General features: G+C 48.8%; 1 protein-coding gene and 1 pseudogene across 4 annotated transcripts in view; both read right to left on the bottom strand.

Annotated features, from left to right (window-relative positions):
• Nucleotides 1–2510: 2510 nt before the first annotated feature.
• Nucleotides 2511–23324, bottom strand: part of CRACD (capping protein inhibiting regulator of actin dynamics) — a 240523-nt gene continuing 219709 nt past the window's right edge. For 3 of the 4 annotated variants that reach the window (XM_028505970.2, XM_028505972.2, XM_036020866.1), the window contains 7 exons: nucleotides 21079–21243; nucleotides 18162–18230; nucleotides 15812–16000; nucleotides 11865–14757; nucleotides 8569–8759; nucleotides 7735–7897; nucleotides 2511–5622 (listed from right to left, as the gene is read on the bottom strand). In XM_028505970.2, the coding sequence (XP_028361771.1) occupies nucleotides 5462–5622; nucleotides 7735–7897; nucleotides 8569–8759; nucleotides 11865–14757; nucleotides 15812–16000; nucleotides 18162–18230; nucleotides 21079–21243 (3831 nt within the window). In that variant the 3' untranslated portion in view covers nucleotides 2511–5461. The remainder of the gene's footprint in view (nucleotides 5623–7734; nucleotides 7898–8568; nucleotides 8760–11864; nucleotides 14758–15811; nucleotides 16001–18161; nucleotides 18231–21078; nucleotides 21244–23324) is intronic. The other variant, XM_036020852.1, reaches the window with a different exon arrangement.
• LOC114493617 lies at nucleotides 6199–6293 on the bottom strand (annotated as a pseudogene).

The following is a 23324-nucleotide window of genomic DNA, read 5'->3' as shown; positions in this document are numbered from 1 at the left end:
ATGAGTTCTTTATATTGGATATTAGCCCCTTATTGGAGGTGTCGTTTGCAAATATCTCCTCCTATTCAATTGGTGGCCTTTTTGTTTTGTTGATGGTTTCTTTTGCTGTGCAGAAGTTTTTTAGTTTAATGTAGTCCCATTCATTTGTTTTTGCTTTTACTTCCTTGCCTTTGGGCATCAAGTTCACAAAAGTCCCTCTGAGACCAATATCCATAAAGGTAGTGCCTGTTTTTTCTTCTATGTATTTTACTGTTTTAGGTCACACATTTAAGTTTTAATCCATTTTGAGTTACTTTTTGTGTGTGGTGACAGATAATAGTTTAATTTCATTCTTTCGCATGTGGCTTTCCAGTTTTCCCAACACCATTTATTGAAGAGGCTTTCCTTTCTGCATTGTATGTATCTGGTTCCTTCGTCAAAAATTAGTTGCTCTTCTATGTGTGGGTTTATTTCTGGGCTTTCAATTCTGTTCCATTGGTCTGTGTGGGTTTCTGCCAGTGACATACTGTTTTAATTATTGTAGCTTTATAGTAAAATTTGAAGTCAGGGAGTATGATATCTCTGCTTTGTTTTTCTTAGGATTTCTTTGGCTATTTGGCATCTTTTGTGGTTCCATAAAAATTTGAGAATTTTTAAAAACTCATTGAACAATGCCATTGCAATTTTGATAGGGATTTCATTAAATCTGTATACTGCTTTAGGTAACATGGTCATTTTAACTATGTTTTTCCTTCCAATTCATGAACATGAAATATATTTCCATTTCTTTGTGTCATCTTCAATTTCTTTCAACAATATCTTATAGTTTTCAGTGTATAGGTCCTTCATTTCCTTTTTTAATTTAAAAAAAGTTTTTAAACTTTTCAAGATTTTGTTTATTTTTAGAGAGAGGGAAAAGGAGGGAGAGAAACATCACTGTGTGGTTACCTCTCACACACACCCCCACCAAGGACCCGGCCCACAACCCAGGCATGTGCCATGGCTGGGAATTGAAACCACAACTCTTGGGTTCCCAGGCCAGCACTCAATCCACTGAGCCACACAAGCCAGGGCCATTTTGCTGTTTTGATTGGGTGCTTTCCACTGTTCTGTATTCCAGGTTGCTAATCCATTCATATGTATTAATCTGATGTTGATTCTAATGTATTCTTCACTTTGGGTAATGTATTTATTCTTCATCTCTGATTGGTTCTTTGTGTCCTAATTCTTCCCTCTTAATTTCTCTATTCTATTCTCAAGTTTGTTGAGCATCCTTATGACCATTTATTTGAATTCTTTATCAGCAAATTACTTATCTACATTGTATTAGGAGTTTTTTTTTCTTGTTTTTTCATTTGGGGCATTTTTTTTTTGTTTTCCCATTCTGTTTGATGCTGTTCCTATGAGTTAGATGAAATAGTTATCTTTCCCAATCTTGAAAAAGTGGCCTCGGTGTAGACTGTTGCGGGATGGTTTGAGCAGGCCTGTTGTAGTTGGGAACTGTGTTTCCCAGGGTGCTACCTGACCAGGCATTGGTTCCAGGTGGGGCTGCCTGGTGTGTGCTCACTTCCTTACCCTTTTGATCTGGGCCAGGCTTCCCGGGTGCCCACAGTGCACCCTGTTGCTTATCTGTTGCCTGAGCCTGGTCTGGGTGGGGCTGCTGAGTTCGCATGTTGCAGTGCCTACTAATTCCACACTTACCCTGGATGAGGCAGCCCTGTATGCACGCGCAACAGCACTTTGCTGGTTTCACCCTTGCTCCAGGCAGGGCAGCCCTACATGCTTGCATAGCATTGCCACACCAGTTCTGCACCCTCCAGGAAGGTAGCCCTGTGTGTGGGCACTGCAGTGTTTTGCTGGTTCATCGCTCTCTCCAGGCAGGGAGGCCCAGTCCAGTGGGTGCATGCGTCGGCACTCTGCTGTACACACTATCAGTCTCCAGGGGAAAGGGCCCAGGGGTAAGGGCTGTGGCCCCCTCCTGATCCTGCTGGGTCTGCTCCAGGAAGCATGGCCAGGGACATGCCAAAGTGGCCCTGCAGGTCAGCCAGAGAACTTGGACAGAACTCCTGCCTGCTGTCCAAGGGCAGGGGAAACGTAAACAATGGTGCTCACCAGTTCCTCCCGTCCTAGTCTCCTCAGCTCCCGGAGAGCTCCTGTGCTTCCCCCACCTTCTGTGCGGGCTCTCCTGTGTGCAGAAGCTGTTCAGTTGTCCCTCAGTTGTCTCTCAGAAGAAACTGCTTTCCATGAAGATACACATTTGATGTATCCTTAGGAGGGGGTGAGTTCTTCATCCTCCTCCACCTCCACCTTGGAACTGCCTCCAAAACAGTGTCTGGGGTTGTTTTGAACCCGAGGTAAGTACCTCACTCACATTACCACTTCGACCTCGTCCGGCTGCGAGGGTCGGTAGGTCTGGCCCAGGGCTGTAAGCTCTCCACGTACGCCCGTGCTGCTGTTCCGTGACCCACGCTTTGGGGAGGAGGTTGTCAGGTCATATTGTCTGAGACACAGACCCTTCATTCCAACTTAGGATTGAGATAAATATTTTTATTTGACCCTATTCAGTATTCTTCTCCAAAAACACCTAGTAAAAAAAGTATAATAAAGTACCACATAAAACACCTTGAAATTTTTCTTTCTCAACAAGAGCTATGTAAATAGGAGGTCCCTTGAAATTAATAAAAATGTCAACTTGCAAAGGAGATTCTGTCAGTGTTAGAGATCTTGTGGGTATTTTTTATTGAAAGATTATTTTCCTTCGACAATGGACATTTTACATTGAAACTTTATACAACCAAAATCTCAAAATAATATTAAAATCACACTAAGGTATTTTCATGGTTAAGCCTCTACTTAATTTTATTGTTGGTAAAAATATTGCAAGACGCTTGTAACTCTAATATTTCTGCTTTAAAATAAGCAATTAAACGTCACAAGAAGAGACAATGAATACATACTACAGTTTGCTGATAACTGGCTAAAATGATAATTTAATAGTGATTAATGTATAAGGAACAATTGCACTTGAAAAATTTAAAAAGTAAACAAAAAAATTCTAGTTTTATATATAGGTGTCTATGAATGGAGGTTAATCGTCTATAACCTTGCCGGGACAAGTGTTCGTTTTAATTTTTTTTTAAAAAGCTGTATATTTAACATAGCAATGAGATTTTTTTGTCTTGAATTTTTTGTTTTTACAGAATTTCCCCCAAAGTTTGTTGATGTGAAAAAGACTGCAATACAACTAAAGCAAAATAACACTTCACTGGTATTTAGTGCAAATCTGGAGTATTTTTATGTGAAATATTAAACATGTAGCCTTTAGGAGTCGTGGGAAGTCAGTGCTGTCACCGTGCCTTCCGCAGTATGCTCTCCTGTCAAGACTGGGAGGAAACTTCCACAGTGGCGTTTCTCTTACTTTGTATGGGCCTTGCCAGAGGTGAGCCAGGGCAGCGGACTCGTCCACCATTCTTGGTTAATACGTCCGACTGCTTTGCTTGTTCTCTGCCATTACTCTGATATTATCTAAGGCTGATAGGATGAATGAAAAGGTCAATTCAGAAGAATTACTGTAGCACAGGACTCTAGGTGGAAAAATTCCTATTAAAAAGTGTTATATTAGTGAGGAAATCATCGAAACTAACAAATGCTTACATATTTGATTTGGAAATGAGTATCAGTTGGAAAATGTGCATGGACTATTGCTCTCCATAGCAACACAAAATTAGTTACACTGATTCTTAACAAACTGGAGGTCCAGTATATATCTATAAAAATCCAACTTGTAAGAGTACAGCTATCCGTACGACCACATATCCTAGCTGCTACCATAAGGCGGAGCCATCATTTGCAGAAAGAAAATGCCTTCTGTATAGTAAGTAAGTTTGCTGTCATTCTTTAAGGTAAATGATAGAATAACAGCACAGAATAACAGCACATTGTCTATTGAGTAAACATAAAGGAAAATAACAATACATACAATAAAATGTGTTTTTGTAGGGGAGGAAAAAGTATGCATTTCTCCCTGGACTGGGCAAAAGATTTGTACTTCTACTTTGGGGTCAGAAGTGAAGGAAATGGGAATAGGCCAACACCGTGGAATGTCAAGTTAGTAGCAGCGATGTGTGGGCTTGCCGTGTGACTGTTTCACGTAAAGCAAATTTCGGGAAATGGAAGAATGTATGTGGCTTTTAAATTGCCAGGTCCCTTCTGTGTATTGCATGTGTAATGATAACAAGGCCACTTAAAACTCCGAGATGTTTTTCAAAGGTAGCGTGGTGAATGCTCTAAATTACAAATGCTATCGAATAGTTGACTGTAAGTATGGGTTACTCGATTATGGGAAAGAAAGGAACTTCTGCAGGAGGTTCTCAGTACAAAGGCTCCAAATCTCACCTTCCTGTTAACTTTCCCTAAAGATTTAGGGGCTTTTCAGAGGCACGTAATGTCACTAGCCTCTTGTACCTTGTAATAAAGAGCTGGCTGGAGGAGGGGGCGTTATTATTTTTCTTGTCTCACTTTTGCTTCTCTGGGTGAAATGAGTCTCCCCTTCAGAGTTTTAAGAACTACATTACACTAGAAGCAGTGTGTCCCGAGGTTCTAGGCCTTTGGGATGTAACAGGATTCGTGTGAAGAGTTTTTGCCAGAATATGCATTTCTGGCCCTCTCCTCACAGTAGGCCTCAGGTGGAGCCTGGACGTCTTAAGAGCAACTGCACTAGGTGGGGCTTCTCGGAAAGAGAATCTGTAGCTTCCTTTATCGTATGAAATAAAAATGTTCCCTAGGGGCCAAATGGGCCAAATGTTTAACGCGTCCTTGAGGGAGAGTACTGGTACTGTGGGGCCCGTGGATCAACGGTGCGGTGGAAGTGTGGGCGGACTCGCTTTCCGTATCGCAGTGTCAGGTGGGCGAAATTCAGGGAAACCAGACGCGAGCAGAGCTGGGAGGCAGGCTGCGACTCGCACTTCCTAGTTAGTCGCTATGTTCCGGAGAATGGGCGTCCTCATTTCTATCTCTGTATGATCCTCCCACCATTACCGTAGAAAAAGGTAGAAACCCCCAGACATATGGCAGGGTAGATGTTTTGGATAAAAGAAATTGGAGTATAGAGTCAAAAAACCAGTACAAAGATTGGCAAAAGGACGTGTTCGAGGGAGTGTGGGCGTGTGTGGGGGAGGCTGCGGAGTGGGCGTGGCAGGCTCTCCTGAGGGGTTCTGCGTCTGCAGGTTTTGCCTCGTGTGGTCCCTCGGACAGAACTGTCTCTTTAGAACGAGGAGGAGCTCAAGGCACCAGGACCTAGGGTTGTGCAAATACACTGTTTACAAGGAACACCACCAGTTGTGTTTCTAAACATTATTTCAGAGCCTATAAAACATGCTGCTTTTCCCTAGCTTGGTTTCTTTACCGCATATAAAAAAATAAATAAATAAAAAGGGCAAGAGAGGAGCCAAGAACCAGGAACAGGATGGACAAGAGTCACTCTTTACTTAATGATCTGCGGGCAGTCGCTCCAGGCCTTGGCTTTCCTTTTGGCCAAAGCCAGCCAGGCCGGTTCTGTGGATGCAGGGGCAGCGTCTGGGGTGGAGAACCTCTTGGTGACTTCTTTCACCAGCGGCGCTGGGGGGGTCGAATCCGAGATCTCCACTGAGTTACATTTGGAAGGAAAAGGAGAAAGGTCTAAGTCAGAGCCATATTTTGATTTATCATACCTATGGGATTCAGAAAGGAAAACTCAGTGAAACATGGGCATCTTCTGTGAGAAGAATCAGAGAAGAAAGCTGGGTGAGCATTACTTTTACACGCATCATTACAGTGACCACAGGGCAGTCCATTCTAATTTCAGAGGATTTCTAGAAGCACATTTTTCTCTGTGCACAGAAGTTATGCCTGCATGATAATAAAAAAATAAGAGGTAAATTTTGTGATTTTAGTCACATAGCCAATCAATTTCATGAAGAAAAAGATCAAACCAGCAGTTTGAATTTACCAAGCTGGTGAGGTCAAAAGTACCTGCCTCCACCAAGCACGCCTTGCGGTCTCTTCTTCCTCAGGCCCACAGATCCTGCCAACTCTTAGGACTCTCAGTCTTGTCTAACAATTGCTTTGTGTCATTATCACATCTTTCCCACACCACAAAGGCTTCTGAAGGTGAGGGTTTCCATCTTACCTTTGGGTCATATTTAGTGCCTGGGGCAATGGCCCCCACACAGCAGACTCAGGAAATACTGATAGAAAAGAAATGCCTCATCCTTGCACAGGGGCCATGCTAATCTGTTTCATTCCAGTTTTAGTGTGTGTGCTGCCGAAGCAAGCACAGAAAAGAAATACTTCAGAACAAAGGCTTGCTCTATTAACCTGAGCTGCTCTGAAGTGCATGAACCCTTTGGAGCTTCCAAGAAATCAGGCAGGGAAAGGTGTAATCTCTTAGACTTTGGAGTGTTCACTTTGCTTTGAACTAATTCTCTCTGGCACACCCATGTAATGTATGGAACTCTCAATTCTTGGGTATAAAAGTCAAGGGAAATAGTACCCATGGAGGTTCTTGAGAAATTGAGAAGTGCTCCAAAGCGGTTTTCAAAAAAATTTTTTTCTTCGCACCAAATAGTAAATATAGCTTTATACATTCCCAGAAGTCGGCAAGCAGGTAACCAAGGCACACAAAACTCCCGGGTCTGGAGGTCAGGTGTCCTCCGGGAACAGGGCTGCCCAGTGGGGAAAACAGATGCCCTATGAGCCCCTGGAGGAAATTTATTTAGATTCATCCTTCCTCCAGGTGATTTGTAATAAGCAAATAGTTGGAAACATTCCTGGATCATTTTTCCTTTTATCAGAATAAAGAATTTTTTAAAAATGTGTGTGTGTCTTTTACGTGTTGTGAACACACAAACACTGCTGTTGTTCATCACCATCAAGGACTCCGGGCTGAACAGCCTGGCCTCTCCCAGTCACAGCCGGGTCAGACACTTGCCCTTTGACATCCAGTCCATGAAAGGGACCACCCACCCCATTTTTGCCAGGGGCATCTGAGCTGCCCGGGTCTCTGATTCAGAAACCCAGCTCCTATTTCCGCCCCGGGTGCCGGGCTCCAGCGGGGATTCTCAGACAGGACCTCCACACATCTGTTTTAACTTCCTAGTGTCAGAGGAAACAGGGCCCTGGGTGCACTTTTCAGCTCAGGCTTGAGGCCAGCCCCTTATGTGCACCTGTGCCCTTGCTTCGCTTTAAGCCTATCAAAACACTGCTCCATTCAAGTTTTACCTAAACTTGGCCCTTTCCCCAAATCCTACTGTAATCTTTTGCTTTGTGTAGAGGCCCTTATGGTCCGTAGTCTCCCTTATTACAGCAAGTTCATAAACCTAATTTTATTGGACTATAGGCAGGGGGGCATAGGAGATGGCTCGCATCACCTTGCTAGCAGTTCAGGAGTTTTGCACACCACCCTGGTAGCTTGCACCTGGCCATGGAGGGAATATTTACACCACAGTAAATGGCAAATACTACAAATCAGAGGTCTCTCTAGCCCCTGAGGAGTGGATTGTTAAACACGTGCCATCACACCACTGACAGGGCGACTTTCTGGGGATCGTTACTGGGTGAGCTTTATCGGTGTCCCACTTTATGAATGGGGCTGTGAAACAGCCTGTGCTTTGAAATGCCTAAAGTGCTGCACCATTACTACCCTGGGGGAATGAAAGCATGCTCTAAGAAGAAACACCTCTAACTCTGGTTAAGTCCAAACGGTGCTGCTCTCACTACCTGTCACAGATGTCGGGAGGGTGTTGGCCTTTTTCAGCTGGTCTCTGCGCTCCAGCCTGGACCCTGCTGTCTCCGGTTTCTTCTCTTCCGGCTGAGCCAAGGCCTTGTGCAGGGACCCGGCTCTGCTCACACTGCTGCTTCCTGGCGGTGGACCGATGCCGGCCTGGGAGGGCAGAGAAAGGCGGGGAAAGTGTGTTTTGCACCCAAGCACATGGAGAGACTGACTGCACAGGGCCCTGGGGCTTCTGCCTGTCAGCCCCCATCCTCTGCTCCCAAAGGAGCAGCTGAATTGCATTTGGGACCAATGCATACTCAACCCCGGCCCCAATCATGAAGCAGCTCATACAAAAGTCCCAAAGAGGGAATGCCACTTCCCTAGAAGAGCCCCATCAAATTCACTATAAAAGCAGGAGCATGGAACAAGACATTCCTGCCAACTCCCTGCTCAAATACAATTATTTTCATATTTACTTAACTATTCACTTAACTAATCACTTAACTATTCATATTCACTTAACTATTCTCTTAAGTTAATCATATTCACTTAACTAATCACTTAACTATTGTGTGTGTGTGGATTGCTGCTACTAATTACATCATGAATTTGGCCAAATGAAATTACCCTAACAGCACAAGGAAACAATCAAATTTCTAACTGAAAATGCTTTCCTGGGCTAATGGTGGTTAATTTATTTATTGCTCTACCCTTTTTCTCAATGTTCTATGCTACTCCCAGGTAGCCTTCTTTCTTCTTTTTTAAGTCCTTGCAACCACACACAAAAAAAGAGCCAAGCTTAGAAAGGCAAAGTTTAAGCTGAACACCGGGCGACTCACGGGATCCTTGGAGAGCTTTTCCGCCTGTTTGGCCTCCCTGGCTTGCTTCCTCTCCTCCCGTGTAGCTTGCTGCTCCCGAAAGCCCTTCTGCTTTTGCAGTGCTAACGTTATCCACAGTGGCTGCGCCGTTTCAGCTTTCTCCCCAAGTTTGGAGCCATCTAGAGAGTGTCTGCTCTGAAGCACTGGCTTTTCTGTGGGAAGAAAAGACTGACATTGTGACTTATGATAACAAACATACACTTGGTCTTCACTCCATTTCTGGCACGGAGCGCCTAGGAGATGGGAGCATAAAGGTGTCCCGTTATGTTAATGAGGTTACCGTGGGACCACGCTTAAGGATGGGGCCTGGTTGCCAGGGGAACCAGCTATGTGACAAGAGGGTTGGGGCTTTCAATTCCACCCTCCAACCTCCTGCGAAGGGAGAAGGCTGGAGGTGATATAATCAGTCAGGCCTATGTAATGAAGTCTCCGTAAAAACCCGAAAGGATGGGGTTTGGAGAGCTGGCTTCTGGGGTGGTGAACACGTGGAGGTGCTGGGAGAGTGGCCGCCCAGAGAGAGAGAGAGAGCACGGAACCTCTGCACCCTTTCCACACCTCGTCCTATGCATCTCTTCCATCTGACTGTTCACGAGTTATAGCATTTATAACAAACCAATGGTCTAGAAAGTCAGATGTTTCTCAGAGTTCTGGGAGCTGCTCTAGCAAATTAATCAAACCCAAGGAGGGGGTTCATAGGAACCTCTGATTTTAAGCAGTCAGAAGCTCCTGGGTCCTAAGGGACAGACGATAGGACTGAGGCCTTAACCTGGCAAATCTGGCCTATCTTGAGTTGAACTGTAAGACACCCAGCTGGTGTCTGAGAATTGCTTGGTGGTAAGGGAACCCCTCCCTCCCGACAGGCACCTTGGAACTGTGATCAGAATCAGTAATGCAAAAGCTGGCTGGCAGTGAGACTATTCTCTTCTCTCGGTACTTCACCCCTTAAAACTGGTAACTTACTAATCAGTCCACGAAACATTCAACTGTCCCTTCCTAATTCAACTCTGTGCTGATGCCCTAGTGCCTCCTCTGAGTAGGAAAGTGCGACCTTTGATCAACAGAAAACGAGTATTTCTCCTCCCTGGACGCAGAAAAAAATTTTTTTTCCAGGGTCATCAAATCTCAGGCCTACAAGGAACCCAGGCAGTTATATGACTCATTATTCTTCTTTAAAATTAATTGCTTTTAAAATTTCTTTTTGCCAGAACATTTCCCCCCAACAAAGAATATCCTATGTGGAACCCCAAAATATGCAAGAGGAAAATGGGGCTCCGCTCTGCCTTGTGGAGCTGCTGGGGGGGGGGGGGCTCTGAGGAACGCAATGGGCAACTGCGATCTGGATTCAGTGCCCCCCTTTGATAGCCGTGAGGACTGGGGTCCACAGCGATCAAGTGTCGTGCCCAAGGTCAGCCAGCAGTTAGTGTACAGGCTGAAGTCTGGACGAGGGTTTCCGACTTCCAGTCTCTTTCTCTTGCGGTTGACTGCCCCGCCTTCGCAGGGGGTCACCAGGCTTCACAGGTGGTGGTGGCAGAGGCGGGCTCTGGAGCTGAGAGACCTGGGCTTGACCTTATGTGACCTTAGGGAAGCTACTTAACCCTACAAGCTTGAGTTTTCTAATCCACAAAGTGGGGAGGTATAACAGCCCAGGCCTCATCAGGAGATTGAAGATCCTGAATATCAGCACATTTAGAACAGTGCTCGGCATATTGAAACCACTCTACAAAAATGAGTATTCTTATCACTTATGTTTAGGATACAATGATCCCCTTCTCCCTCAAGTAAAAGTTAAGTGCTTTTGCAGATAATCATTCTGGCATTTGAATCCTTTACCACCGTAAAGGAAAAGGGCTCACTATAGTCCTGTTCTTTTGAAACCCAATAGAAGGTTCCACTCCGACCATCCAGGACCTTACCGAACAGGGCTCTCAGTCAACGGAACTTTGTATTGAGGAGAAAGAAAAATAATAAATTTGAATTAGGAATTCAAGCACAAAAACAGCAGATGCTGCTTAATTTTCTATATACTTTAGATCCACAATGCTGTACAAAGAGAATGCATATTTATAATGAGGCTTTGGCAGTGCAATATCCCTAATCATCAAATAAAGATTCAGTTATGATCCAACACAGGAAAGGAAGGGTTTAAAAAAACAAAACAAAACAAAACAAAACAAAAACAAAAACTGGAACTCAAAGGAACTCTGCTCAATCCAGAAGTTTTGCACGCACTGGAACTGATGAGTTTCAGGTTTTTTTAGTCAAGGGCCGTGTAACACCTGTTTGTAAAATGCCTAAAAACCAAATTGCCAAGATCTAAATGGTATCTGTTGAAGCTATTATGTAAAAGGAAACCCTACACTAAACATTCCGTCTGAACTTGCTGAGGAAGGTCATGAAAGCAGCCGGCCAGTTTCCTGCCTACAACTCTGAACGGTGGTTATCACAAGAGTCAAAATACCCTTAAATCATAACTGCCTAAGCTTCTGATTGACTCAGATCACTTGAAAAGCCAAATCTGTAGCCGGATTTTAATTTCCATAGGACTGCAGCTTGAATAGCTCATCCTAGAGTTACGCACCAGGCACTAATAAGGTTATAACACAATATGTAAAGGGCCTAACAGGTCTGGGTTGTGGTTGGGGATTGTAAAATGGAACTCCTGTTTGAGTTGCAGTCAAGGAAGTCCCAACGGCCTGCAACAAAATAATCAATGGCACCTACTCCCACGTGGTAAAGAAAAGGGCTACATCACCTAAGACAACCCAGATGCCACCGCCTCTTGCGTACACATGAACTTCCAGGCTGTTGCCCACAGCCAATCCTCAGGGACTCTGCACCTATCCCAGTACTGTCTCGGCTCTCCTCTTTCACCTTATCCATAGTCAGCGTAGTAAAGTCTTTGAAAACCAGCTCACATCTCTCTTCCCCACGTCCATTATGTAAAAAGCTCCATCAGCTCCAGAACCAGCTTGTCATCTCCATCGAGGCCTGCTTGCTGCTTCAGACTGCCTGCCCCAGGACCTGGTCCTTTCTCTGGCTACCACGTGGCTCAGTAAACTTTTTATTTCAGAAAAGCTTTGATCTGCAAAGGTTTCCTTTTAACACAAATGAAGAGCCTCACTGAGACTCACTGCCCCCAGGAATGGCAAATGGGTCGCAAAGGAAGGGAAGTGCTCCAGTGCCAGCTCCACTGGCTCCTTCCAGTCTTGGGCGATGAGCTGGACAGAGGCGGAGTTTTCCTGCCTACGGCTACCTACCTTTCCTCCCGGCCTCGGGAGTCTGGGGAGGCTTCTCTTGCTGGGCAGCAGGCAGAACTGGGGAAGCAGGTTTCCTCTCTGTTTCCATCTCTTCCTCCTTATCCCTCCTCTGGGCCTTCCTCTCCTCAGGGGGTGGCGGTGAGGGTGGCCAAGGGTCACCGCTCTCCTGGCTCTCCTTGCATGGCTCACTGGACCCCGGGTCAGGCTTCCCCGGCCGCCGAGCCAGCAGCTCCCCCAGGTAGGGCCTGCTCAGTTTGCAGAGTGGGGAGGGCGGTGGGGTCTTATCGGCGGGCTTGGGTGCCAGGGCTGGCTTCTGCACCACTGGCATTCTGTTTGCTGCCTTGTGCTCTGGAGCCGGGGTCTGGAGGCTGACTGGTGGGGGCCCGGGCTGGGCTGCAGGGGAGTGGCTGGAAGGGCTTTCAGCAGAGTCCTTCCAGGTGGGCGGGGCTTGCTTCCTCTCCAGGGGAAGGGAAGGGCCGTGCTTGAGGGCCACACCTTCTGTCTCTTTCTCTCCATTTGTGCTCCCTGGTGCAGGCAGCACCCCGTCGACGCTGTCCCCAATGCTGCTGTGCCTTTTCTTCTTCTTCTGTTCTGTCTGTTGGTCACAGTGGAAGCGCAAGGAGTAGTTGGTCCTTCTCAACTTTATTCCGAAAGGTGAGGCTTTTTCCTCCCCACCTGGCATCATGGCGTCTGGCTTTCCTACGCCACTGGTGGTCTCATTATCCGACAAGGTCGCAGGCTCTGTGTGGGCCACTGCTTTCTGCAGAGGGTAAGGAGGGCTTGGAACAAGGAAAGATGGAAGGTCTTTGGCAAATTTGCATCCCTCAGTGGTGTCCGCTGGCTCCTGGTGCACCCCCAGATTCTCTGTGGCCTTCTGGTGCTCACTGATATCAGCAGCCAGGGGCAGGGGCGCTGTCTCCTCACTGGCTCCCAACACGGGTCTTTTTCTAATGCCTTCAGCTTCCGTGCTCTGTTTGGAGGTCTCTGTGCCCCCATCAGAGAATTTCTGCCAGGCAGGCATAATAGAGAACTTCGCATTCACTGGTGGAGTCTTCCGGAGGTTCCCCCGGGAATCACATCGGCCCCTGGGGGGGTGCTCATCACCAGGCTGAGACTGGTCTCTCTTGCTGCACTGGTCACTCTCTGAGTTCTTCAGGATTCTGGAGCGAATGGAAGCCCACTCAGCCAGTGCAGCTACACTGCTCGAGGACTCCTGGGGGGGCCTGGCCTTTCTGCTGCCTGCCTTGGGGTCAGTGGGGGCTTGGGGTGCATTCTCCAGAGTGGGGACATCCACATGCTTCTTTTCTTCTGACAAACCCAGGAGAGACTTGCAGGCTGTGTCTTTGATCTGGCTCAGGTTGACAGCTGGGCCGCACAGCTGTGCTCCTGTGACCAGAATGGCCGTGTGAGGGATGCTCAGTGATGAGGGCAGAGTGTGGGAGGCAGGGCTGGCTTTGGCAGCCTTTGGCTCGTGGGGAGGAGAGGCAAGTTCTGTGTCTTTCATGGGTGTCACAGGGCTCAGGTTGACTTTGGGGAAGAGAATTTGTTTCCCACCTGATGACACCTGGAAAGTATAGGGTCTGGGCATGGTCTGCCTCTCGTCCACTTCCTGCCACCTGAGTTCCTCCCCCTTTCTGTCTTTTTCTAGGGTGGCAGCTTCTTTCTTCTCCAGGGCACCCAGCATCTCTCTCACTTGCACCCCTCGTTTCTGGTGAGGGGATATGTTAGCTTCTCTTTCCTTTTCCTGATGGACACAACCATCTTGCCCGTGAACATCCCTCTGCTTTCCCTGCTGCTCTCCTGATGGTTCAGCCTCCTGGCTCTGCTTCTCGCAAACACCTGGTTCCTCAGCCTTTTCTCTTGGCCTCTCGGGTTTCAGGTGTTCTTGTTCTGGTTTTTCAGCAAAGTCAATCTGAAGTGGGCTCCTGCTGTCCGACTGCAGCTGACTCTCCTCCACACTCAGGGCTTCCTGAGGCTCCTTTCCCACTTCCCGCAGCCTCTGTGCCTCCATCTCCTCCTGCCTTTTTCTCAGCTCTTCCCTTCTCTTCGCCTCCTCCTCCCGCCGTTTCTGCTCCTCCAGCTCCTCCTGCCTTCTGAGCTCCTTCATCCGTTTCTCTTCTTCCTCCTGCTGCCTCTGCTCCTCCAGTCTCCTCTTCCTCTCCTCTTCCTCCAGCTGCTGCTTCTCAGCTTCCTGCCTCCTTTGCTCCTCCAGCCTCCTCTTCCTGTCCTCTTCCTCCAGCCTCTGCTTCTCAGCTTCCTCCTGCCTCTGCTCCTCCAGCCTCCTCTTCCTCTCCTCTTCCTCCAGCCGCTGCTTCTCAGCTTCCTGCTGCCTCTGCTCCTCCAGTCTTCGGAGTTCCTTCAACTCTCTTTTCTCTTCTTCCTGCCGTTGCTTCTCTGCCTCTTGCCTGCTCTGCACCTCCAGCTCTTCCTGCTGGGGCTCAACCTGTTCCTCCAGATGCCTCTGAGCCTCCACTTCCTGGGGTCTTCTTTCCTCTTGCTCCCTCTGCTCCTGGCCTCTGCCACCTTGCTCTTCCAGCCTCTGTCTCTCCTCCATGCATTGCCTCTTTCCGGCATGTAGCTGTGGTTCTCTCTCCTCTCCCTCCTCTTCCTCTTCCTCCTCCAAGAGCTCCTGCCTTCTGTTCTCTTCCCAAAGCCTCCTCTCCAGGGCCTGAAGCCTCTGCTCTTCCAGGCGTCTCCTCTCAGCTGCTTCAGCCTTCTGCCGTTTGCACTTGGCCTCCAGTTCTCGCCAGTATTCTTCCTGGCGTCTCTTTTCTTCCTCGGAGTCCAGTGGTTCTGGCTCCTCTTCATGCCACACTGGCTTGTCTTCTGCAGGGTGTCCGTTCTGGTCCAGGGGCAGCTGACTCAGAAGGCCACCTTGTTCGTTTGATCGATCCTAGTATTGGCAAGGGAAACACAATTAGTCTTCTTTTGCATAGGCAGCCATTACTCATCCTAATCACAAGGTAGGCAGTCCTCTTAATCTCTAAAGAAGGGGCAGTTCTCTTGGTTTGGGGATATATTTTTAAATGCCCTTGAATACCCCCTGGCAGCCCTGTGCACTGATCTTCTGGCAAAGGGAGCCCTTTCCTTTTCCAGACACAGGCCAGGGAGCTCAGCAGGGCCCTGCCTTTTCAAGTGACTCCTTAGGGTCTTCATTGCTTCTTCCTCACTTAAACAGTGGGAAACCCCTTTTGTTACTGCCCAAAGGAGTCAGCTTGGGACTCAAAACTCGCTCATTTTCTCCATGGGTTTTCTTGATTTCACTGGACTGTAAGCTCCAGGAGCTCTATAAGGGCAAGAGTTTTAGTCTGTTTTATATGCTGCTGTCATCGCCAGCATCTAGATCAGCGTCTGGTGTATACAGTAGGTGCTCGATGAAAATGTGCTCAATGAGGAAAAAAAAGAAAAGGGAAGAAGGGGCAGCTCTGAGTGCAGAGCTAGGTACACTCCGGCTGTCATGCCAAGAGTACACTGTGGGGTGGAGGGAGGAAAGAACCGCATGTTTACTCTCTAGTCTCCTTATCCTTCTCAAACTCCTTTTTCTGAACATGAATTATTGTAGGAAAACCAATAGTCCAGGTTTAGAAAGAAGAGGAAAAAATTAGATTTACACTTTGTATATGTCCCCTGAAATGTGTACCTTAGAAGTCCACCCTAAGCAAAGTGAAGAACCTTTGGTTGAGTCGTGGCAGAGGAAGGCTGGGCCACCTTCCTGCGGCAAAGCAAATGCAAGGTTGCAACAGCCCCTGGAAAGGCAGCCTCTCTGAGGCCCCCCTGGAAGGGCAACGTGTTGGAAAGGGCGATGGGGAGCAAACAGGCTGGTGTACGCCCATACCCCGCCACACACCACGTCCCTGCAGGTCCCTTCCACCACTACCCGGCCTGGTAGCAATGGTACCCAGGAAGCAAGAGCAGCTGCCTGGTCTGCCAGGCCAGGCTCCACGTACCCTGGCAAGTCCAAGTCGCCTGTGCTTCTTTGACACCCTCTGGTTTTTTGGCTTGACGGACAGTTTGTGCTTGGCGGCACTGTTGTCTAGGCGAGCGATGGCCAGGGGGATGGCATCCAGGTTGACACTTTCGATGGTGCCAGCAGAAGAGAAGTGCCTTTTTGGCCGAGACGGTTTAACTGGAGCTGCCTATGGTGGAGATTAAAATGTATAATCAGTGCGGATGAGAAGGCAACCTATGGGGAATCTGGGAAGGGGAACGCTTCTTGGCGCCTGCGCCGTGGCGAGCAGAGGCGGCGTAGGGGTACCGGGAAGTGAGCACCGCTTTTGGGATCAGAAGACGGGACACTGACTACTTGTGCTGCCGCTGCCATTCGCGTTACCTTGTACTGAGTAACCTTTCAGGGGCTAATTTTCCTACTCTGAATAATATGGAGATTAGATTAAGGGGTGACAAAACCGGAGTCCTGCCCGCAGTCTGTTCTGGTCAAGTTTCGCGGGCACATAGCCACACCCATCGTCACTGCCCTGGGCTGCTTTCACGCTACAAAGGACGAGCAGAACAGAGAGTCTCGTAGTGGGACCTTCTGGCCACAAGTCCCAACATATATAGTAGTCTGCTGAGCCCTGGACAACCTTACCTCTACTACCTGCTCTCCTACCTTAGCAAGGAATGTGTCTTTTTCATCTTTGTATCAGTCCTCTTTGTGCCCAATAGCAAAGCTCATTTGTCAAATGCTCAGTAAATATTTACTGAAGGAATGAAGGAATAATAGTATAACATCTCTGACTAGGGTATGAAATTTCTCACCCGCAAAAATGTTTTAGCACCATCACTCCAAAGTCACAGGGCACTGGGGGCCCTGAGAAGTTAAAGGGGGAGCAGAAACGTGGCACACACCAGGGAGATGGCACTTCTTCAAAGGATGAATTGCAGCACCGCTTGCTTGCATTCTGTGATACGGACGTGATCACCTTAAGCACCACACCTCAGATGAATTGCACAGATTTAGACAGACTGTGGCTCAGCTTGGACTCAGAGGCCGCAATGAATCAGTTGTAAGAGAGACTGTGGCTCAGCCTGGACCCAGAGGCCACAATGAATCAGATGTAAAAAGCCACATCTGAAACTACATATAGAGCGTTCATAGGCAGGCAGCAAAGGGCAGGCTCCTGGCTGTGTCACACACCATGTGGACTTGCGGCATGGGGCGCTCACAGCCCTACTGCCTGTGCTGGCGCTCTCAGGCACGAGGGGCGGGGGGGCGGGGGGGGGGGGGTTACGATAGAGGAGGCCACGGTTCAGGCGACTGTCCGAGTTCTAATGGCAGTATCAGCGGGGTTTAACTGAAGGCTTTGCTTTTTGCAATGACCTTCCATATTTACCCAAGAAAGCTGAAGCACCAAGCTAGCTCCAAAAGCAAGAGGGATGCTCAGTAAATAACAATTTATGACAAGAAGTACAGAAGTAAGGAAAAATAATTCCAACCGTTGGTCCCTAGCCTTTACTCATTTATGGTTATCTTTGAATACATATTGAAGTCTGAACTATTGTTGAAAAGAGATGAATTAAACATATTTCCATCACCTAATAGATGCATGAGTAGAAGGAGCTGGAACCAAATGTAACAGATTGAAGATACAGATTAGGACTAGAAGCTGAGGTTTAAATGCAATGTTTCAATTCTAGTTATTCCAACTGGGCCTCTTCACTGTCGGGGCAATACCACTGTCTCAGGCCACCTCCCTCAGAAGACCCGGGGACATGCCCTGCTCCTGGTGCTGTCTGCCAGACCCTGTGAGGACCCCTGGGCCGCTCTGCAGGGGAAAGTCCTCACAGGAGTGGACTCGCCTCTCCAGGAGAGGTGCCCACGAGGCTCCACAGGGTTCCCTCCACTCCTGTGGGGAAGACGCAGGTTTCAATGGTACACAGAAAAGTTAAAAAACAAAAATACATACAAGTAGAAAACTGATAGGGTTCCTTTTTAGGCATCTCTAAAGGGATGGAAACTTTTCCTTACAGACTTGGGGACCTTCAGGAATGTCTTTTTCAGCAACTTAACAGTCCTGAAGTACGCAATATGCTTAGGAAAACTACCAATGCTTACAGGGCTCCGAATGTAGGCAGGCTGGGCAGGTGGCTATTGTTCAGAGCAGGACTCAGTCCCGGCATTTGCACAGCCATGGAAACAGACACTCCAATACCTGCCACTGGTTGCATTTTGAAGAAATTTGAAGTAATGGAAGAAGACAGCATTGATGAATGGGAAAACGAGGCAGAAGATAGTAAGGAAAAAAGGGGGGTAGGGATAAGGAAGCTAAATAAATATACAAGTTCAAGTCACATTACCTTCTCTTCCATCTCACTTCTGGCTCCAGGCAGATTCAGAGGACTCAGAGAACCTGGTGTGTCACTAGACTGGAACGGTGAAGAGAGCAATTTGGTCAAACGCCAGGACAGGAAGTTTGGGTCAGCTAACCAGATGCCATCTGGGCCTGGAAAGGGCCACCCCCTCCTCCACACAGGGGGGCAGCTGGCTTCAAAGGGCTGGCCGGAGTCACAGTGGGGACTTTGCTAATGTCCACAAGGGCTCCACAAGGATGGCCGAGACACGGAGTGTGCACTCCCCGTCCCCCGAGTCCAACACACTTCCGTCGGGGCGGTCTCCAGCCGCAGTTCTTGGTGTGTTTCCCCACTGCTCAGAGAGTCTGGGGGTGTGGGCCACACTACCTGGGAAGCAGGGCTCCAACCTCAGAGCTTTCACTTTGCTGGCTGCTTGCCACCCCCCTCCCCTGCCAAACCTCTCACCTGTACGCCAGGCCTCTTCTCTTTGAGAAGAAGGGAAGGCCCTACCAATGCCGCATGCAAAGGATTGAGTGGGGAAGGTGAATGACCAGAAATGAAACGACCCAGGAAAGAAGGAAGGGAAAAAAAAGGCTGAAAATTTCCACCCTGGTCACGTCGGCCTGCCCCAGGAACACCCACACTCCATCACTTGCACCTTGCTTTTTTCTTTTTACCATTCAATTTATTTATTTTAGAGAGAGAGGAAGGGAGGGAGAAAGAGAGGGAGAGAAACCCTGATGTGAGAGACAAACACAGATCTGTTGCCTCTCGTCTATGCCCGGACCAGGGACCGAACCCTCCACCCAGGCATGTGACTTGGCCAGGAATTGAACTGGCAACCTTTCACTTCGCAGGACAACACCCAACTCACTGAGCCACACCGGTCAGGGTTGCCCCTTTCTGATGACCCCCTAGACCTTCCACCTGGTATTGCCCATCTTCACAAAAGGGTCCTATTGTCCCTGCCAGAGTGGTAATGGTGGCGCGCCCTCCCACAGTGTTTCCTGCACCGCACTTACAGCCTCTCAGGAAACACAAACCAGCCTATGCCACTGCCCTGCTTCACAGGACTCTGAGGCTTCGAAGTCACCCACTTCCAGCAGTCTTCAGAGTCTGGCCCCTGGGCCACACTCCACCCTCCCGTCGCCCTCCACCAGAATCCGCTGGTCCGGCCCAGCCTGCTCCTCCTTCAGGACAAGCTCAATCCCTTCTCTGGGCCCAGGCCTTGCTCCCACTCTGTCTAGAACACGTCCCACCCCCAGGTCTGCTCAGGGCAGCTCTGACCTCTTTCCACTTGTCCCCAACAAGTCACTCACTTTTCCATACCCTGTTCTATTTCCTGTGTAGCACTTTTTAAAAAAGTTTTATCTATTTATTTTGAGAGAGAGGGGAGGGGAGGGAGAAAGAAGGAGAGGAAGATCAATGTGTGGTTGCCTCTCATGCGCCCCCTACTGGACACCTGGCCTGCAACTCAGGCATGTGCCCTGACTGAGAATCGAACCAGCAACTCTCTGGTTCTCAATCCGGTACTCAGTCCACTGAGCCACACCGGCCAGGGCCTGTGCAGCACTTTTCTTGATCTGAAATTACTATATTTATCTACTTGTTGACTTACATGTCATCTGACTCTCCTCATTATAATACCAACAACCTGAGACAGCCCCTTGTCTAATCTTGTTCGTCTCTGTCACACCCACAGCCGGGGTAGCGGCTGGCTGAACAAATGACCCTCCTCCTGCCCCCCGGACCACAGCACCTTGCGTGTATTAGGTTACCAGTAAGAGTGAAGACGCTCGTCTCCGGGAGATCTGTGCCGCAAGTGCTGCTGCACTGCAGAGGCTGCAGAGAGCATTTCTGGCCAAAGCGGGAGGAGTGGGCCCGTCCCGCTCCATCCACCCCCTACGTGTGTGAGAGCCGAGAGTTGTCAGGGCAGGCCCAGACAGAGAGAGATGACAGGCAGGACAGCCCTTTTTTTTCCCTTCTCACTTTGCTCTGAACATTGCTCATCTTTCTTCCTATCCTTAGGACATATTAGCCAATAACCAGCATGACTGCTGGGGGGGGCACGCCCATTTTAGTAATACTCAACGAAATTTTGGCCACCTTGGTAGGCAGAGCACAGACGATGCTGTGAGACTGGAAGACTCAGTGCTTTACTTAGAGAACTCCTTCTCCGGCTCCTTTTCCATAAGAGGCCTGAGGCTGTCCCTTCTGCTGCTAGAAGGACTCTCATTTCAGGATAGGCTCATAGTGTTTTTTTTCAGTGTCAAAGGACCAAATCTGGAGAGGACAGTGCTGGGCCATCGTGACTTTCTACACTAAATAGACGACATGCTGGTCTGTTTGATGTGTTCTGTCTTGCTGACCTACTCCTGTCTTTTCTGATTTCCCTTTAAGTTGGTCCAATCCAACAGATAATTACTCTGTGCTACTGAGTAATCACTAGCAAAGTCCTGGGGAGGCAGAGATGTGTAAGATACAGTTTTGTCCCCGAGGAACTCAACGTTTAGAAATGGAGGAAACAGTTAGGTGACACAGGTACAGATGGGCTCCGGGCGTGTGAGTGCTGAGGATGCACAGCCAAGGTGTTGGGGAGACAGCACAGCCTCGGGGTGAGGCCAGGCGGGGCTTCCCAGAAGAGCGGGCCGACCTGCAGACCTGCATCTTGAAGGTTAACTGGAAAACACTGGGAGGAGCATGTGCAAAGGGTATGTCTCCTCCTCTGCCCCTCCTCCAAGGTGGTCCCCTGCAGACCCAGACCCTGCCCACGAAGTACTCTCCAGCCCCAGGCCACTCATCAGGAAAGCTTCTCCCACCTTTCCCCCTGCACTGCAGCCCCCCGAGCTCCTGGATGCCTGTCTGGTGCCCGGCATCCTCCGTGGCTCATGAGCAGTCAAGGCATTGCCTGGAGGAGCCTTACTTTGTTCTCGGAGTCGGAGAGGACGATGTCCTGCTGAGTGACAATCTCCATGGGACTGGCCAGGAACAGGTCCTCTTCTAAGCTAGCCTCTCCACTGTCTGCCTTCTTCATGGGAGTGGCACTGGGTGGCGGCTGCCCAAACTTGATGTTCTTGCCCAACTGTCGCTGGAGGGAAACAGAAGAAAGATGTTCTGAAGCAGTGAAGCGGTTTCGAGTAACCGTAACCAGGTTCCCCCGCTTGTCTAGTAGGCACTGAGGCACATTCTGATCACAGGTGCTTCTAAACACTGTGCCGGTCCAAGCCTGCTGCCGTCCGTCACAAGTGAGTGTGTCTCCCACCTTCTGCTCACTTTCCTTCCCACCTTCAAGCCGTGAGCTTTCTCATCCGGCCACGTCTTCCCTGGAGCTGTCTGTTTCCCAGGGGTAGAGAGACCCACTTCCAAACCAAAAGCTGGGATATGTGTTATAACAAAAAAATTTTGATTGACCTCTAAGTTAATTTATTCAAAAAGTCTTTTTAAAGTATAAGCACTGCACAGAAAACAGTTTCATGAAATACAGGAGCCCCTGGGGAAATCCAGTCCCCTGTGATGGCTGCAACAAGGGAGCCTGGCAGGCCCCTCTGGACACATCCCCCTTGAGTATTTATACTTCTACTGCCTTCCGCACCAGCCTGAACATCACGGTCTGGTCACAGTGGGTGCCACTGCCAAGGTGATGAAGGCCCCAGGGCCAGCACATCTTTCCATGACCAATGCTGAAACCACAGGAGGGACAGAATCTTGTCCTCCCACCAGGACCTCCTCTTTGCCTTGCTGAGGCTGCCCACTGTGCACTAGGGGACAGATGACACCATGTGAGGGAGGGACGGAGGAGTAGGCAGGAGAAAAGCATCAAGGAGGGACTGCTTGCCCATGGGTGGTAGCTAACAGGATAGGAAGACGGGATAGAAAAACGGGGTAGAAATCAGGAAGAAAAATAGTGTTTGGAATTAGAGAAAAGCCAAATTAGAAAAGGAAATACTCGTATATTCTCTGAAGAAAATACATAAACACGATAGCTAAAGACGGGGCAAAATATTCCAAGGGCTGTGGCAGAGAAAACGAACGGTGTTCAGGAAGGAAAACAGGTGTGCCGCGTGTGGTGACCCGAGAGACCGAGGAACTGAGTGCACCTCACAAGCTGCCTACTGCCTTGGGCTGGAGCGGGGTTTCTCCAGCCCTGCCCTGTCAACCTTTTGGGCCAGGTAATTCTTTGCTGTGGCGGTGGGGGGGGGGGGGGGCTGTCCTGTGCATGACAGGGTGTTTGGCAGCACCCGTGGCCTATAGACACTAGATGACAGCAGCAATCCCTCTTCTCCCAGTCGAGATGACTGAAATTGTCTCTAGATGTGGCCCAGTGTCCCCAGGGGGGGGTGGGGGGGCGGGAAACTGCTTGCAGTTCAGAGCTGCTGCTCTAGATCTAGGTACTTGGATTTCGTAATCTTTTTATGCCTCAAAAAAAAGAAAGAGTACACTATCCGATATTTGTCTTTAATTGGGCTAATATGTAATCCCACAGAGCTGCTGAGAGCCTTAGCGATCATGTAGTTCAACCTCTCAGTTTGCAAACAAGTCAGAGGCCCAGCAGGGAGAGGTGGCTGGTCCAGACTTATGAAAAGAATGCGTGGCCCCAAAGGACTATGGATCTAGGTTTGCTAAACCCACATTCAGTGTTGTTTTCACTGTACTCCACCGGTTCTTATACATTTGACAGCACACCTCCTTCTTATAGGGGCAGGAATGAAAACCTGGTGCGGCATTTTATACCTTACTGAGGTTTCCTGGCCGAGAACCCCTCAGGGGAAATGCCTCTGCTCCCTCTGAATCCACCCACCTGCACCCAGCTCCCCCTCAGCCTTGCAAGATGGATGGTGAGATTGCAGAGACAGGAAAGAGATGAGCCTAAGACTCCTCTGCCCACCCCCCCACCCGGGCACCCCAGCATGCCAAGTCAATAGCACAGAATGACAGGGACTTGTGTTTGCTCAGCTGGGATTTCAGTCCCAGCCCGTCTCCCCCAACACCAGCCACAGGGAAGGCACACATATCAAACGCCTGAGGCCAGCCAGTGAAGTACAGCTCCAGCAGCCTAAGAGCGTTTCAGGGAGCAGGAGCTGAAAAAGGGCGTCTTCTGAAAACAAGGTCAGCAGGAAGCGGCAGTTAGTATCTACTCTAAGCAGATCCATAAGCAGGCACGGTTAGAAC

Source organism: Phyllostomus discolor, chromosome 1, assembly GCF_004126475.2.
Source record: "Phyllostomus discolor isolate MPI-MPIP mPhyDis1 chromosome 1, mPhyDis1.pri.v3, whole genome shotgun sequence".
Lineage (NCBI taxonomy): Eukaryota > Metazoa > Chordata > Mammalia > Chiroptera > Phyllostomidae > Phyllostomus > Phyllostomus discolor.
Note: the sequence above shows the minus strand (reverse complement) of the source record. Positions and strands in the feature narration are given on the sequence as shown.